General features: G+C 44.9%; 1 protein-coding gene across 1 annotated transcript in view; it reads right to left on the reverse strand.

The window, feature by feature from the left end:
* Dmrt1 (doublesex and mab-3 related transcription factor 1) overlaps nucleotides 1–14947 on the reverse strand; it is a 114594-nt gene that overhangs the window by 40438 nt on the left and 59209 nt on the right. The window contains exon 4 of the mRNA XM_012947621.2: nucleotides 4211–4355. Within this exon, the coding sequence (XP_012803075.2) occupies nucleotides 4211–4355 (145 nt within the window). The remainder of the gene's footprint in view (nucleotides 1–4210; nucleotides 4356–14947) is intronic.

Here is a 14947-nt window from a genome sequence, read left to right on the forward strand (position 1 = left end):
GACTACATAGTGAATTCCAGGTCAGCCCAGGCTAGAGTGAGACCCTACCTTGAAAAAATAATTTTTAATAAAAATAAAATAACAAGGCTGGAGAGATAGCTTAGTGGTTAAGCGCTTGCCTGTGAAGCCTAAGGACCCCGGTTCGAGGCTCAATTCCCCAGGACCCACATTAGCCAGATGCACAAGGGGACGCATGCGCCTAGAGTTGGTTTGCAGTGGATGGAAGCCCTGAGGCACCCATTCTCTCTCACTCTCTCTGCCTCCTTCTCTCTCTGTCACTCTCAAATAAATAAATAAAAATAAACAAAAAAAATTAAAAATAACTAACAAGCAGAGCTAGGGTTTGTAAGGGTGACACTCAGTGGTAGCACAGCGCTTGTCTAGCGGGCTTAAGACCGTGGGTTTGATCCCCAGCACTGAAAACACTATTAATAATAACAAATCCCCCAAGTCCAACCAACCAACTTTCCCCATGGTCCTTCTTTTACCTCAACAGATAGATGGAAATTCTAATCTTCTGCTTGGACAGGTAAGAAATCATAGTGTCATCCTCTCTTTCTGTTGCATACCATGCCCATCAGTAAGTCGTGTGTGTGTGTGTGTGTGTGTGTGTGTGTGTGTGCAGTGTTAAGAATTTGATCACTTGTCACCTCCACACTGCTCCCACATTGAGCCACTATCACTTCTAACTGGTTTTCCTGTTTCAATGCCTGCACACCTATGGTTCATTTTTAACCAGAAATCATAGTGATCTAGAGAAACCTCAGGGGAAACAGCCATCCTCTGCTAAGGGCTCTGTAATGGCTTCCTAGCTCAGACGAAATAAAAGCCCAGTGTCTGAATGACTTACAAGGTCCTGGATAGCCCAGCCCCATCAACTCTGCTCTGTGCACACACATCTACACTTTTCAAGATGTGGAAAGGAGGGGAATGTTCCACATTTCCTACAAAGAAAACTGTTGCTATTGTTGTTTTGAGGTCTCGCTCTAGCCCAGGCTGACCTGGAATTCACTAAGCAAACTCCGGGGGCCCTACCTCTGCCTCCCGAGAGCTGGAATTAAAGGGGTGCTCCACCATCCTCACAAAAGAAAATTATTTAAGTGATATGGCAAAAGAAAAACTGGGGTGACGTTTTCTTGTCACATTTATTTTCATATTTCCATCTTTAGCAAAAGCAGAGAAAGGCATGAAGCTAATTTCTTCAAATGCCAAGCTTAGCATCAGGAGGCTGAGGCAGACCAGTTTCAGGCTGGCTCGAACTCTACAGTCAATGCAAGGTCAGCCAGAGCAACAGTGAGATGCTATCTCAAAATTGTAAATAAAAATTAAGGACTGGAGCTATATAGCGCAGTGGCAGAATCTTTGCCTAGCATCCTGGGTTCAATACCCAAACACTGGAAAAAGAGAGAGAAAGATAAGCTCATCTTTAAAGAAATTGGGGGGAAAATGGACTTATACTCATATGAGACTTTAAAGAAAACACCCCCCCCAAAAAAAACCAAGAAATAAAAAAAAAGAAAGAAAGAAGCTGGGTGTGGCGCATGCCTTTAATCCTAGCACTAGGGAGGCAGAGATAGGAGGATCGCCTTGAGTTCGAGGCCACCCTGAGACTACATAGTGAATTCCCGGTCCGTCTGGGCTAGAGTGAGATCCTACCTCGAAAAACCAAACCAAACCAAACCAAACAAACCCTATTTACAGCAAGGTTCTTCAAATCAGTCAGAAGCACTTGCAATAACTGATACACTATTTAGAAATCACAACTTGTTTATTAAACCCATGAACCACAAATGAGTGAAAAGATGTCCTTATCCCCCCACACTATCCAACCCTGCCTCAGCCCCACGCTTTTTCTGCCCCAAAATGGGCCCAGTGCATAAGTGATGAAGATAAACCTGACAATCTCATGTCCCCAAAAATGCCCTGTGGGTGTTCTTATTTCCCAAGACAATTGTGTCCCTCCCTTCTCATCTGCTTTGTGACAAATCCCCCCCCCCCAAGACAGCACACATTCAAAAACTGTAAAGCTACACTTCTTTCAAAAAATTACCTGGGGTTTCGATTGTCCACTAATTCATAATCTCTCTTCCCACAATAACTACAACCCGGATTTAGCCACAGTTTTTTCTGAGCTAACTCCCCCCTTTCCTCAGTGTGAGCTCATGATCGTGAGTCCAGGGCCCACCTTGCCTCCACACCCTCAATCAAGCACCTCTCAAGAAAGACAGTAAGAAATTCTTGTTGTCTTGCCCTGTGAACACTGGCGCTGGCTACCGTGCCTTCCTGGGTTGTAACCTCTTTCCCTTCTCAGTGGCAGCCATCTCTGCCGTGAATTTAAATTTCTACTGCTCCTCTCCAGATGCGCTCTTTGCTCCAGTAAATTGATTGCCTCTTACATTTCTGTCTTACTGTCTTGCTCGGAATTTACACCATTGTCTCAAGAATACCAGAACGTCTAAAAACATCCCACTGTTCCTGGAGTAAGAGACTCAGGCAATTTCTCCCCGCAAGTAGGTTTCATTCCTAATTTTGCATGTGAGAGCAAGTTTCATCAACTGCTCCATCACCCAGTTACGCCTGGCCTCATCAGACAACACGGAGGCAATGCGGAGCTTCCATGCTTGCGTTTCCTCAAGGGGCAGGCTTGCCTGGAAATGCTCCTCGTCCCTCATTCACCCGTTCACTCGCTCAGACAGCAAACAGAAGCCTCCATAGCGGACACCCAGGCCGGTGAGATACACAGGTAGCTGTCCTTAAAGAGCCTAAATCATTCCGACAAAGCTGTCCAACCCCAGTGACTACAAATACAAGTGAAAGTGCTGTCACAATGTGTACTTCAGTCTCCTCACGCCCAGCCAATTAGTTCCTATGACCCATGTGTCCCATATTGATGGAAGCTGCTATTTTATTTTAGGATAGGAAATAAAATATAACCTGCCCAGTTTTGTTGTTGTTGTTGTTTTTAGAGATAGTCACTTGCTCTGATTTTTTTATGTTCATTTTTGTTTATTTATTTGAGAGTGACAGACAGATAAAGAGGCAGATAGAGAGGGAACAAGAGAATGGGCATGCCAAGGCCTCCAGCCAATGCAAACCAGTTCCAGATGTGTGCGCCCCCTTCTGCATATGGCTAATGTGGGTCCTGGGGCATCAAGCCTTGAACCGGGGTCCTTAGGCTTCACAGGCAATCACTTAACCACTAACTTGCTCAGATTTTTAAGATTTTATTTCAAATTTGGAAACCAAGTCATGGTTCTGATTCACATTCTATAAACATTTGCTCTGCAAATAAATTCTTCTATAGTTATTTAGAAAATGAACTTCCCCCTTTCCTTAGTGCAGGGTAAGTGCTAACGCATCAGTCTCTTTCAAGTCACTCTCAGCTGCCCGGTTTTCACTCACTGCCTCCACTGCTTGCTTCTAACTTCCCTGACTCAAAAGATAATACATAAATATAAAGAACTTAAAATAGAATCTGGAAACACGCAGCCAAAAGACCCGCCTATCATCACAGCCCAAATGTTATGGAGAAGGTTAAAACTGAAGTTGAGAAATGGTTTATTTCAAAGTGCTTTGGTTCATTAAGCAGTCCCTTTTTTAGTTCAGAGCATTATATTAGAGTTATTTGCATTGCTACTGCATAAACTCTGAGATCTACTGTATTAACATGTTTTATTATGTTATTTTATTTTCCTGCAAAAGATGGATATACCTTCAATTTTAAAATGAAAATCCTTAGGGAAAAGTTATTTCTTATATAGAAATTCACCTCACCAAAAGAAAGAAAGAAAGAAAGAAAGAAAGAAAGAAAGAAAGAAAGAAAGAAAGAAAGAAAGAAAGAAAGAAAGAAAGAAAAGCCGCCCCTAGAAGCTGGGAGTGTCTCCCTGAAGCATTGGCCCAGCATGGACACAGCCTTCTGGGGTTCAATCTCCACACAAAAAGTGCCACTGTATTTCACATGGATCTTCCAAAAAAATCATTTCTTAGCAGCAGGAGCCTCCCATCTTAGTGTTGTCACTGCAGGACGCCAGACAGGAAAAAGCTGCTGTGATAAGAACCTAGTGCTCAGAGTCCAGTGCTTTGAAATGATACTGACCGAGGTTCACACGCAGCAACTGTCCAGCCCACTCCTGAGATTATCTGGCAGAGGGCAAGGGCCCCACTGCTGGGTACCATCCCCGCCCCAAACACACCCACACCATACACCTACCACTTGCTTTGGCTTCGGAGTAGGAGGGTCCGTCCTCAAAGGTGAAGATCTGGGACACACTCTGGCCCAGGTAGGATGGATGCCCGTAGTAAGAGTGCATCCGGTACTGAGCACTCACAGAGTGGCGAGTCTCTGAGTTTTTCATCTGCTTAAAAAAAGTAAAGAACACTGTTATGAAATGTCCCCCACAAGCTCGTGTGTCTAAGACTTGATCCCCATCTAATGACAGTATTTTAAGAGCTGCTGGAATCTTTAGGAGATGGACCTAAGTGGAGGAAGTGGGGCACTGTGTGTGGGCCCTCAAGGATATGTTGTCCGTGACCCCTTCTTGTCTATCTCTTTCTACTTCTGGTGCAAGATGAGCTGAGCTGTGATGTTCCTCCTCACCATAGCCCAGAAACAACAGAACCAGCCAACTGCGGCCACAAACCTCTGAACCTATGGGTCAAAATAATTCTTTGTTCTGCTGATTGTTTGGTTTTTCAAGGTAGGATCACACTCTAGCTCAGGCTGGCCTGGAATTTACTGTGTAGTCGCAGAGTGGCCTTGAACTCACAGTGATCCTCCTACCTCTGCCTCCCAAGTGCTGGGATTAAAGGCGTGCGTCACCACGTCCGGCTTTCTGCTGATATTTTTCTCTCAGGTTTTTGTCACAGCTGACAAAAAAGCAAACAAAACCACAGCAAGCTGGGCATGGTGGCACATGCCTTTAATACTAGCACTCGGGAGTCAGAATTATGAGTTCAAGGCCACCCTGAGATTACATAGTGAATTCTAGGTCAGCCTGGGCTAGAGAGAAACCCTACGTTAAAAAAAAAAAAAGGGCTGGAGAGATGGCTTAGCGGTTAAGCGCTTGCCTGTGAAGCCTAAGGACGCCAGTTCGAGGCTCGGTTCCCCAGGTCCCACGTTAGCCAGATGCACAAGGGGGCGCACGCGTCTGGAGTTCGTTTGCAGAGGCTGGAAGCCCTGGCGCGCCCATTCTCTCTCTCTCCCTCTATCTGTCTTTCTCTCTGTGTCTGTCGCTCTCAAATAAATAAATAAATAAATTTAAAAAAACAAAAAACAAAAAACAGTGAGACCAAAGTTGCACTGTATATAATTTTTATATTGTTATAATTTTTAAAATACTACAATTATAGATCTTCCAATTTGTCTCTTTAAAAGCATCCCTAAAATTCCCTCTGGCTATGTGATGTTTAGTTAACAAGTACCACGGAGAAGGAGGCTGGGGTGGGGGCTGGAAGTACTTGGGAAGTGAGCTAGTGACCTTCTCTGGTGTAAAGCTCGGGGCGGGAGGTCTGGGGTCTCGATTCTGCGGGAGCTCTGGATTCGGCTACAGGACATGTGGAGCGAGTGGGAAGGCCAGGGAGACAAACACCACCCCCCAGCAGCAGTGGAGCTGACACTTGAGCCTGGGAGTCACCTTGCCTTTTGAGGCCCTTGAGACCATAGACAGCTCTTGGTATAAGTTCCCTGATCTTTCACCAATGCCCAGGAGCTGTGATTCGACCATCCTTGGAAGAGTCCCAACCTCGGTTTTCCCAGCCCTTCTGATGGCTGAGGGAAGACTGCTTTCAGCATCATCTAGGATTGTTCTTTTCTGCCTAGACCTGGCAGACAGCATCACACTCATATTTTCATGGCAACCACAGAGCTGGACTTTGTCTATTTGACACCTCTTTTAAAAACTAAATTTGGGGGGCTGAGATGACTCAATGGGTAATATGCTTGCTATGCAAGTGTAAAGACCTGAGTTTAGAGCCCCAGAACCCATGTGAAGTTGGAAATGGCAGTGAGAGTCTGTAATCCCAACTCACCTATGGTAAGATGAGAAGCAGAGACAGGAGAATCCCTGGAAGCTTGAGGGCCAACTAGCTTGGTCACACAGTAATAAACAAAAGACCCTGCCTCAAACCAGGCTGAGATGAGACCAGCATCTCACACCGTCCACTGATCTCCACTCATGAGACCTAGCACGTGCCCATCTGCACTCACACATCACCCATGAACAACGAACACATCATACACAAGCCTAAGGACCCAGGTTTAATTCCCCAGCACCCATGTAAAACCAGATGCACAAAGTGGCGCATGCATCGGGAGTTTGTTTGCAGTGGCTGGAGGCCCTCACCCACCCATTTCTCTCTCTCTCTCTCTCTCTCTCTTTCTCTTTCCCCATCTGCCTCTCTCTCATAAATAAATGAATAATAAATATTTTTAAGTAATCTAAGAAGTGGCCTGGATCTGGGTCTTTCCAAAGGTACCTAGGTAATTTCAACATGTCACTGAAATTGAGACCAAGTACTCTAAAATTGCCATCATATGCCTGCACACCTGAGAAAGATCCCAACATGCCACAAAGTGATCAAAACTGTAAACAGTCAAGTGTGACCAGCAGTCTCGTCAACTGCTGTCACTCCCAACAGACACGAGCTACTTAAAGATTATACAGCTAAACAGTAATGTTCCTTTTTTGAACTACAGCTTACCAGAAAATAAGCAGGTTCAAATAATGCACATGCTTATTTTCCCCCCCTCCCTTAATTCCTTCTCTCTGTTTTTAGAAATCACCCAAAACAGTGATTATTTGGAGCTTGGAATTGAGTTTTGCTTTGTCATTCAATTTCCCCAATGAATCCTCAATATTCCTAGGCTACTGATGTCCAACAAAAGAAACATACAAAAGGTCAAACTCCACTTGAAGTTATTAAAATGTGGTTTTACTAAGGCCATCAATCACTTCAGCTTCACCCAACTCAAAGAAAACTGTGCGCACAGCCACCCATATATGCACCTGAGGAAGGATGGCCCTGTGGGGCTGAGCGTGTGGGGTACAAGCATGTGTGTGCACAGATGGGCTTATCCCATGAAGTAACAAAAGGAGGCACATCCCTTCTGCTAACAGGACATTCATTTTTTTTTTTCTCATACATTCGTTGCTACTTTATTTCTTCAAGATTTTATTTATTTATTTTTTAGTCCTTTGAATTTAGGAAATAAACCAAGCAAAAACTGAGTACTTCAAGATTTGGGTGAATTATGGCTACTATAACTATTAGCACGTGGTGGCTGGCAAGCAAGAGGCATGGTTTATGATCTTATTCCTCACCCCAGTCTCTGAACCTGAGTATAACCACAGACAGGAGCTAGGTGGGCAGAGAATGGCCATGCTGTTAGTATTAACCCAGAGGAAACCTAAGAGGTTCTGTTGTGTGGAACGTGCTAAGAAAATGAATCCTAATACGCTGGAATCACAGGTCTCCTTTCACACATCTTATACCATCTTATCAAAGGATAACAGTAATAACCACAGCAAAACATGAGAATATTTGACGCCATTCTTCTCTTTTTTTGTTTTTTTCTTTTTAAGGTAGAGTTTCACTCTACTCCAGGCTGACCTGCAATTCACTATGTAGTCTCAGGGCGGCATCACATTCATGGCGATCCTCCTACCTCTGCCTCCTGAGGGCTGGGATTAAAGGCATGCGCCACCACGCCCAGCTTGACACCATTTAAAAAAAAAAAAAAAAACAAAAAAAAAAACCTTGAATCCTTGTCACTGGCCATCTAGTAGCACTTCAGATAGGAGAAATGTTTGATCCCAGGCTGGCCTTGAACTCACTATGTAGCAGACAAGATAACCTTCAACTTCTGGAAGTCCTCTTGCATCCAACTCCCAAGTTTGGGTGTGCACCTGGTTTAGGCAGTGTTGGGGATGGAACCCAGAACTTTCTGAACACTAAGCAAGCACACTACCTCCTGAGCTAACAGCCCTGAGTGTTCAAGCTTATACTAAATTCTCCCTGCAGGTGAAAAGCTAAAAAGGTCTGTCATAGCTCAGCTGTGTAAAACTGGAAGTGCAGTACAAAGGGAAGGGCCGTCCCTGAGAAGCCTCCATAGGATGACAGGCCTCACTGCAAAGAGTACCCCCTCCCCCGCCACCAGGCACTTATGTTTTTTACTTCAATTAAAAAAGATGCACATCTGGGGTGAACCTGTGGTTTTCTGTCCAGAAACATTTTCACAAATGAAGGCAGAACTCCTCACAGAACGGAATTCCAAGTGTCAAGGGGACACTGAGGCTGAAGAGTGGGTAAGAATTTCTCTTTCATTAGACCATTTCTTTGGTTTGGGATGCTATTCCCATGTTGACATAATCTCTCAATGTGAGACTCTGAGCTGAATAGCCCAAGGCCTTACCTGTGCCAAGTGCTTTCCAGAAGGGCCCCATTCACCTACTGAAACACTGTTAATCCTCTGCACTGCACACTTTGCACTGCCGAGAACTATTTTTTTAATATGTAGCCTGTAAGTGACAGCCATCATGTGCACGTCTGAGATGACTGAAATACCCATGGTCAAGTAACGACAACTATGACACAGGCAGATTCTCCTCCTCTGCCACCCAGGTCTCCAATTTCATGTCCCTTTCCATTCAGCTCTCCAGAACTGTTTCCCTCTGTTAAGTGTGCTATGTTTCAGGTGGACAGACTATGAAATGACTTAGAGGAAGAGAAAAGGAGACAAGCCTTTGGGAAGACATGGTCCCTGCTAGGAAGTCCCATAGAGCCCAGGAGTCCCTCGGCACCCTGAGGGGAGGATGCCCAGGCTTACACTCACATGGTAAAGAATGTAAGAGCTGCCTGTCTAAACGTGGAAAGAAGGAAAGCTCTTCCTCCTGAGAGCAGTGGAGGCGAAGAGAAAGAGAAAGAGCAGTTCATGTAGGACAGGCCAGCGCAAGTAACCTAGGAAGCATACACCCAAGCTATTTTAGGCTGTAAACTCCAAATTTCCCAAAGCCTTAGAAGGACGATGGCTCACACAGAAACAAAAGAAAGACATGTGAAGGGGGCTTTTCAAGTAGAGCTGATAAAGAGAATTAAACTCCAAGTTTGAGTTAATGTCAGAGTAGATTAAACGATAAAGGTAGCCAGTATGTGGTGGCACACACCTTTAATCCCAGCACTCAGGAGGCAGAGGGAAGAGAATCACTGTGTTTGAGGCCAGCATGAGACTACATAGTGAATTCCAGGCCAGCCTGGGGTACAGCAAGACCTGCCTCAAAAAATAAATTAAATAAATAAATAAAGAGGGCTGGAGAGGTGGCTCAGTGGTTAAAGGCACTTGTTTGCAAAGCCTGTTGGCTTGGGTTTGATCCCCCAGTGCCCATGTTAAGCCAGATGAACAAAGTGGTGCATGTGCCTGGAATTCATCTGCAGAGGTAGGAGGCTCTGGCGCACCCGTTCTCATTCCTTTTCTCTCCCTCTCTTTCTTAAATAAATAAAACAATGAAGGTGTAAATGCTGCTCACGTTTGAAACTCCAAATGCACGTGAATGCAAACGGGTCACTCAGGAGTTTTTACCATCTGCATCAGCGCTACTGACAATGTGCTCCTCCCAGACTGTTCTCCCAAATGCAGACCCACCTCTCCTTGTGGAAATAAGGCAATATGCCACAATACATATCTTTTAGAAGGATGGTATGGAATTCAATTGGGCAAGGTAACACCCATCTATAGTGCCAACACTGGGGAAGCTGAAGCAGAGATTCACTTGAAACCCAGGAGTTCAAGATCAGCCTAGCCCTGGGCAATGCAGGCAGACAACATAAAAAGAGCACCCAATAGGGGAGAAGGAGGAGCCAGTGACTCAGTGGGCTCAGGGAAGAGATTCTTTGGGGACTTCACCTTTCATGGGGCAATTTTCACTCCTCCCAGGGACAACTAAGTTGACCAGGCAGCAGAGGGCACCCAAAACAGAATATAAACAGTGGCCAAGTGAGTTTAACAGCATTATAAGTGAATAATATCTCCACCTTAAGACAATGGGAAAAAAATAAAAAGAGCTCAAAGCTAGAGAGATGACTTAGTGGTTAAGGCGCTTGCCTGCAAAGCCAAATGACCCAGGTTCGATTCCCCAGGACCCTCGTAAGCCAGATAGACAAGGTGGCACATGTGTCTGAAGTTCCTTTGCAGTGTCCAGAGGCCCTGGCATGCCTACTCTCTCTATCTGTCTCTCTCTCACTCTTTGTCAAATAAATAAAATATATTTTTTTAATTTAAAAAAAAAAAGAGCACCCAAACCAGGAGGACTCAAGGCGTGAACCATCTGAGTGTATGTGTAAATACATGCTGAATCTGTTTCTTACTCTGGGCATCAGTCTAGAATGGTTAGACACTGATATATCAATTAGGTAGACGGAAGCAAGTACCTTTAAAAAGTGGTACCAGGCTGGAGACATGGCTTAGTGATTAAGGTGCTTGCCTGAAAAGCCTAAGGACTTATGTTCAGCTCTCTAGGTCCCACATAAGCCAGATGCACAAGGTTTCACAAGTGTGCAAGGTCGCACATGTGCACAAGACGCACACCCATCTGGAGTTTGATTGCAGTGACTAGAGACCCCAGTACGGCAATTCTCTCCCCCTCCTTCTCTCTGTCTCTCTCTCTCTCATATAAAAAAATGCCAATCTGGGCTGAAGAGATGAAGCCATGTGGTTATACGCTTGCCTGTGAAGCCTAAGGACCCCAGTTCAAGGCTCGATTCCCCAGGGCCCATGTTAGCCAGATGTACAAGGTGGCACATGCGTCTGGAGTTCGTTTGCAGTGGCTGGAGGCCCTGGCCCGCCCATCTTCTCTTTCTCTCTCTCTCTTCCTCTTTCTTTGTCTGCCACTTTCAAATAAATAAACAAACAACAGCAACAAAAAGATTTTTAAAAAATGTCAATCTGTTAGGCTTCCCTCAAAAAAAAAAAAGAATAAAAAGTGGTACCTACTTAGAAAAAGACAAAATTTTAAAATGTTCCCTTTTCCAGAACCTGGAAGAACGGTCTTGGTAGATTTCAGGAGATTAATGAAAGAAGAGGGTGAATCATCTGGACCAATTTATCTGGGACCAGCTCAGTGTCCTCATCATCTCTCTGAATCTACACAGAACCTTCTGGCCCCTAAGTCAGAAATTTACATTGGAATGATTCGTGATCTCAAGTTCTCAACCAAATGCACACATCACCAGGCATAAATACAAGTCATTTACACGCAGACTGACAGAACAGTGACCAGTACACAGGCAGGGGAGAAAGTACGTGAAAAAAGTTTATTATCTTAAGACGGTAATGATATTCAGATGTAGGACTCTCCCCTCTGCTAACACAGCAGTCATCTAATGGCCCTGCGCACAGCTCTTCCCGCAGGTGTCCTGGAAAGTGACACACAGGAAACGAAACTGCCAAGGAAGGAAGAAGAGAGCGTTTGGTGACAGGTGCCACGGACGTGTCCTGTTCTCTCACTGGATCCTCACGGTCCAGTGATCATCAACACGAGGAAACATCGCTCCCAAAGTAACCTGGTTCTGCGCACAGAGGCATGCAGGGGGATTCAAAGCAAGCTGTCTGGAAGCTCACTATGGTTCCCTCTACCAAGCCAAGCCACCTGCCTAACTCAGACACCCGTGCAGTATAGAGAACTACGAGCTGACATGGGCTTTCGACAACTCAACTCTTCACGGCTTTCTGCCTGTGCAGCAAATAAGAAGCTTTTTATATTTTAGATAGTCTGAAAATGAAGAGAAAAAAAACTGTCCAAAACCACACAATCAGAAACTTTGATTTCAGGACAAGGAGCACTGGAAGCATCCATAACTGTCCCTGCTGTGATGGACAAACTTAATTAACCTTTGCTACTCTGTTCCAACCTCCTGTTTTTGACAAAGCTAGTGACCCAGAAACAATATGTTACCATCAGAATCTGCACCGCAGCGACACCAAGAGATATAGCCCCATCAGCAGTATCGAGAAACAAACCGCTTGGATTAGCTGCTCTAAGATATATGGATTATATTCATGTCACACATGAGCTGTCAGAAACATTAGGATACTTTTAGCATAAATCATCAGTGTGAAGGGTATCGTACAAGTACTGAACATGATAGACTGCCTGCTTGGCAAGGTAAGGCTGTCTAAGGCCACTCTCTAAAGTGGGTGCATGGGCATGTATACACACACACACTTTCCCCAAACTGTTAAAAGATTAACACAGGGCTGGAGATGGCTTAGCGGTTAAGGCACTTGCCTACAGAGTCAAAGAACCCAGGTTTGATTCCTCAGGACCCACGTAAGCCAGATACACAGGTGGTGCATGTGTCTGGAGTTCATTTCCAGCAGCTGGAGGTCCTGGCACACCCATTTTCTCCCCGTCTCTCTCTCTCTCTCTCTCTCTCTCTCTCGCCAACCCCTTTCTAAAACCATCATGGAGACAGGCCAACTCTGTAATCCGAATGATGCAAGAATGAAAACAAGCTTCCTGAAATATGCAAATGTGTGTGTGTGTGCACACATGTGCACACACAGAGAGGCACAGACAGAGGCCTGAAGGGCAGCATGCTCAGTGATACACCAGAATTTCCAGGATTCACACAAAGACCAAGCAACATTCTTAGCCCTACATGAAAGCCAGAGGCATTCTGGGAAGGGAGGAGCCCTTCACAGTACATAAACCCCAGTAACATTCCAGCCTCTCCCCATCCCCCCCTTTACCAACTGTGTGATTGTGCCAAATGAGTCCATCTCCCTAAATCTGTGTCCTTTCCCTCACTGGGGTGGAGTGGGGGGAATGATAACCCTGACAGGGCTGTGTTGAGGACTGAGACCTAATAGGAGCCATGAAGTGACTGGCCCCAAGCCTGCCTACAACTATTCTGCTTATACTGCCCCTTCCCTCACGGGCAGTCACACTGAAGGAACTTCTGCTGACTGACCAGAAAAACTTCCCATTACATTAGAAATTATTTAAGTAGGGCTAGGGAGATTGCTCCGTGGTTAACAGTGCTTGCTGGTTAAGTATGAATGCCTCTTGGACTGGAGACCACCAAGTTAAATTCCTCAGAACCCCCTTTAAAAGCTGGGTATGGGGCTAGAGAGATTGCTTAGTGGTTAAAGCACTTGCTTGCAAAGCCCAAGGACTTCATGTTCGACTCTCCAGGTCCCACATAAGCCAAACACGCAAGGTCACACATGTGCACAAGGTGGTGCACACCTCTGGAGTTCGGTTACAGTGACTGGAGGCCCTGGTGCACCAATTCTCTCTCTCTGTCACACATTAAAATAAAAAGGCAAGTCTGTTGGGCTTGGCTCAAAAAAAAAAAAAAACAGCTGGGTGTGACTGGAGAAAAGATAGCAACTTCAACAAATGGTGCTAGAGAAACTGGGTAAGCACATGTAGGAGAATGAAATTAGATCCACTTCTCTCACCTTACACAAAAGTCAACTCCAGATGGATTAAGGACATTAATATAAAAGCTGAAACTCTAAAACAACTAGAAGAAAAAGCAGGGAGAACACTCCATGATGCAGGTGTAGGGAATAAGACCCTAGTAGCTCAGGAAATTAGATCTCCACAACCTCTGTGACTTCATGACGCTACTGTACAGACAAGCAACTCATTAACAGAGTCAACAGACATCCCACAGATTGGGAGAAAATTTTTACCCGCTACACCTCTAACAAAGGTCTAATATCTAAAATCTCCAAAAAAATCAAAAAACTAAACAATAGGGCTGGAGAGATGGCTTAGCAGTTAAGGCACTTGCCAGCAAAGCCAAAGGACCCCAGTTTGATTCCCCAAGACCCAGGTAAGCCAAATGAAAAGGGGCACATGCATCTGGAGTTCATTTGCAGTGGCTAGAGGCCCTGGCGCTCCCATTCTCTCTCTCTATCTCTCTCTCTCTCTCTCCCCCCTTCCCTCCCTCCCCCTCTTTCCCTCTCTCAAATAGATAAATAAATAAATAAATAAAAACTAAACAATAAAACATCAAACAACCCAATTAAAAAAAATGGTATAGAGATCTGAACAGAAGGTTCTCAAAGGAAGAAATACAATTGGCCCATTACACACTTAAGGAGATGTCCAACATCTTTAGTGACCAAAGAAATGCAAATCAAAAGGACTCTGAGATTTCACCTCACTCTAGCCAGGATGGCACTCATCAAAAAATTGTACATCAACAAATGCTAGTGAGGCTGTGGGGAAAGGAGAATCCTTACCCACTGCTGGTAGGAGTGCAGACTTATACAACCACGATAGAAATCAGTAGTGAAGCTGGGCATGGTGACGCATGCCTTTAATCCTATCACTTGGGAGGCAGAGGAAGGAGGACTGCATGAGTTCGAGGCCACCCTGAGACTCCATAGTGAATTCCAGGTCAGCCTAGGCTAGAGTGAGACCCTACCTCAAAAAAACGAAACAAAACAAAAAATCAGTATGGATACTCCTGATGCAGATGAAAAAAGATCTACCACTTGATCTAGCTATACAACTCCTGGGCATATACAAGACTCCACTCTTAGTAGAGATACTTGCTCAGCCATGTTTGCTGCTGCTCTATTCCTAAAAGGTAGGAGCTAGAATCAGCCCAGATGCTCATCAATTGATAACAGAGAGTGAAGATGTGGTACATACACAGAATGGAAAGATGAAAAATGAGATTCACAGGTAAATGGATGGAGTTGGAGAAAAATCATTCTAAGCAAGGTCACGCAGGCACAGAGAGACAAGTGCTACAAATACTCTCTCATATATGGTTCCTAGCTGAAATCAACTGGAAATGAGTGTGAACAGCAGTAAACACCAGGCAGATAGGCATAAAATCAGTGAAACCAGTGAAAAAGGAGAGAGGAAGGGAGAGGAGTTAGCAGACAGGTTAGGGGAGAGACTGAATGCCAGAGGTGGGAGGGGCCTGGGGG

Source organism: Jaculus jaculus, chromosome 1 (assembly GCF_020740685.1).
Source record: "Jaculus jaculus isolate mJacJac1 chromosome 1, mJacJac1.mat.Y.cur, whole genome shotgun sequence".
Taxonomy (NCBI): domain Eukaryota; kingdom Metazoa; phylum Chordata; class Mammalia; order Rodentia; family Dipodidae; genus Jaculus; species Jaculus jaculus.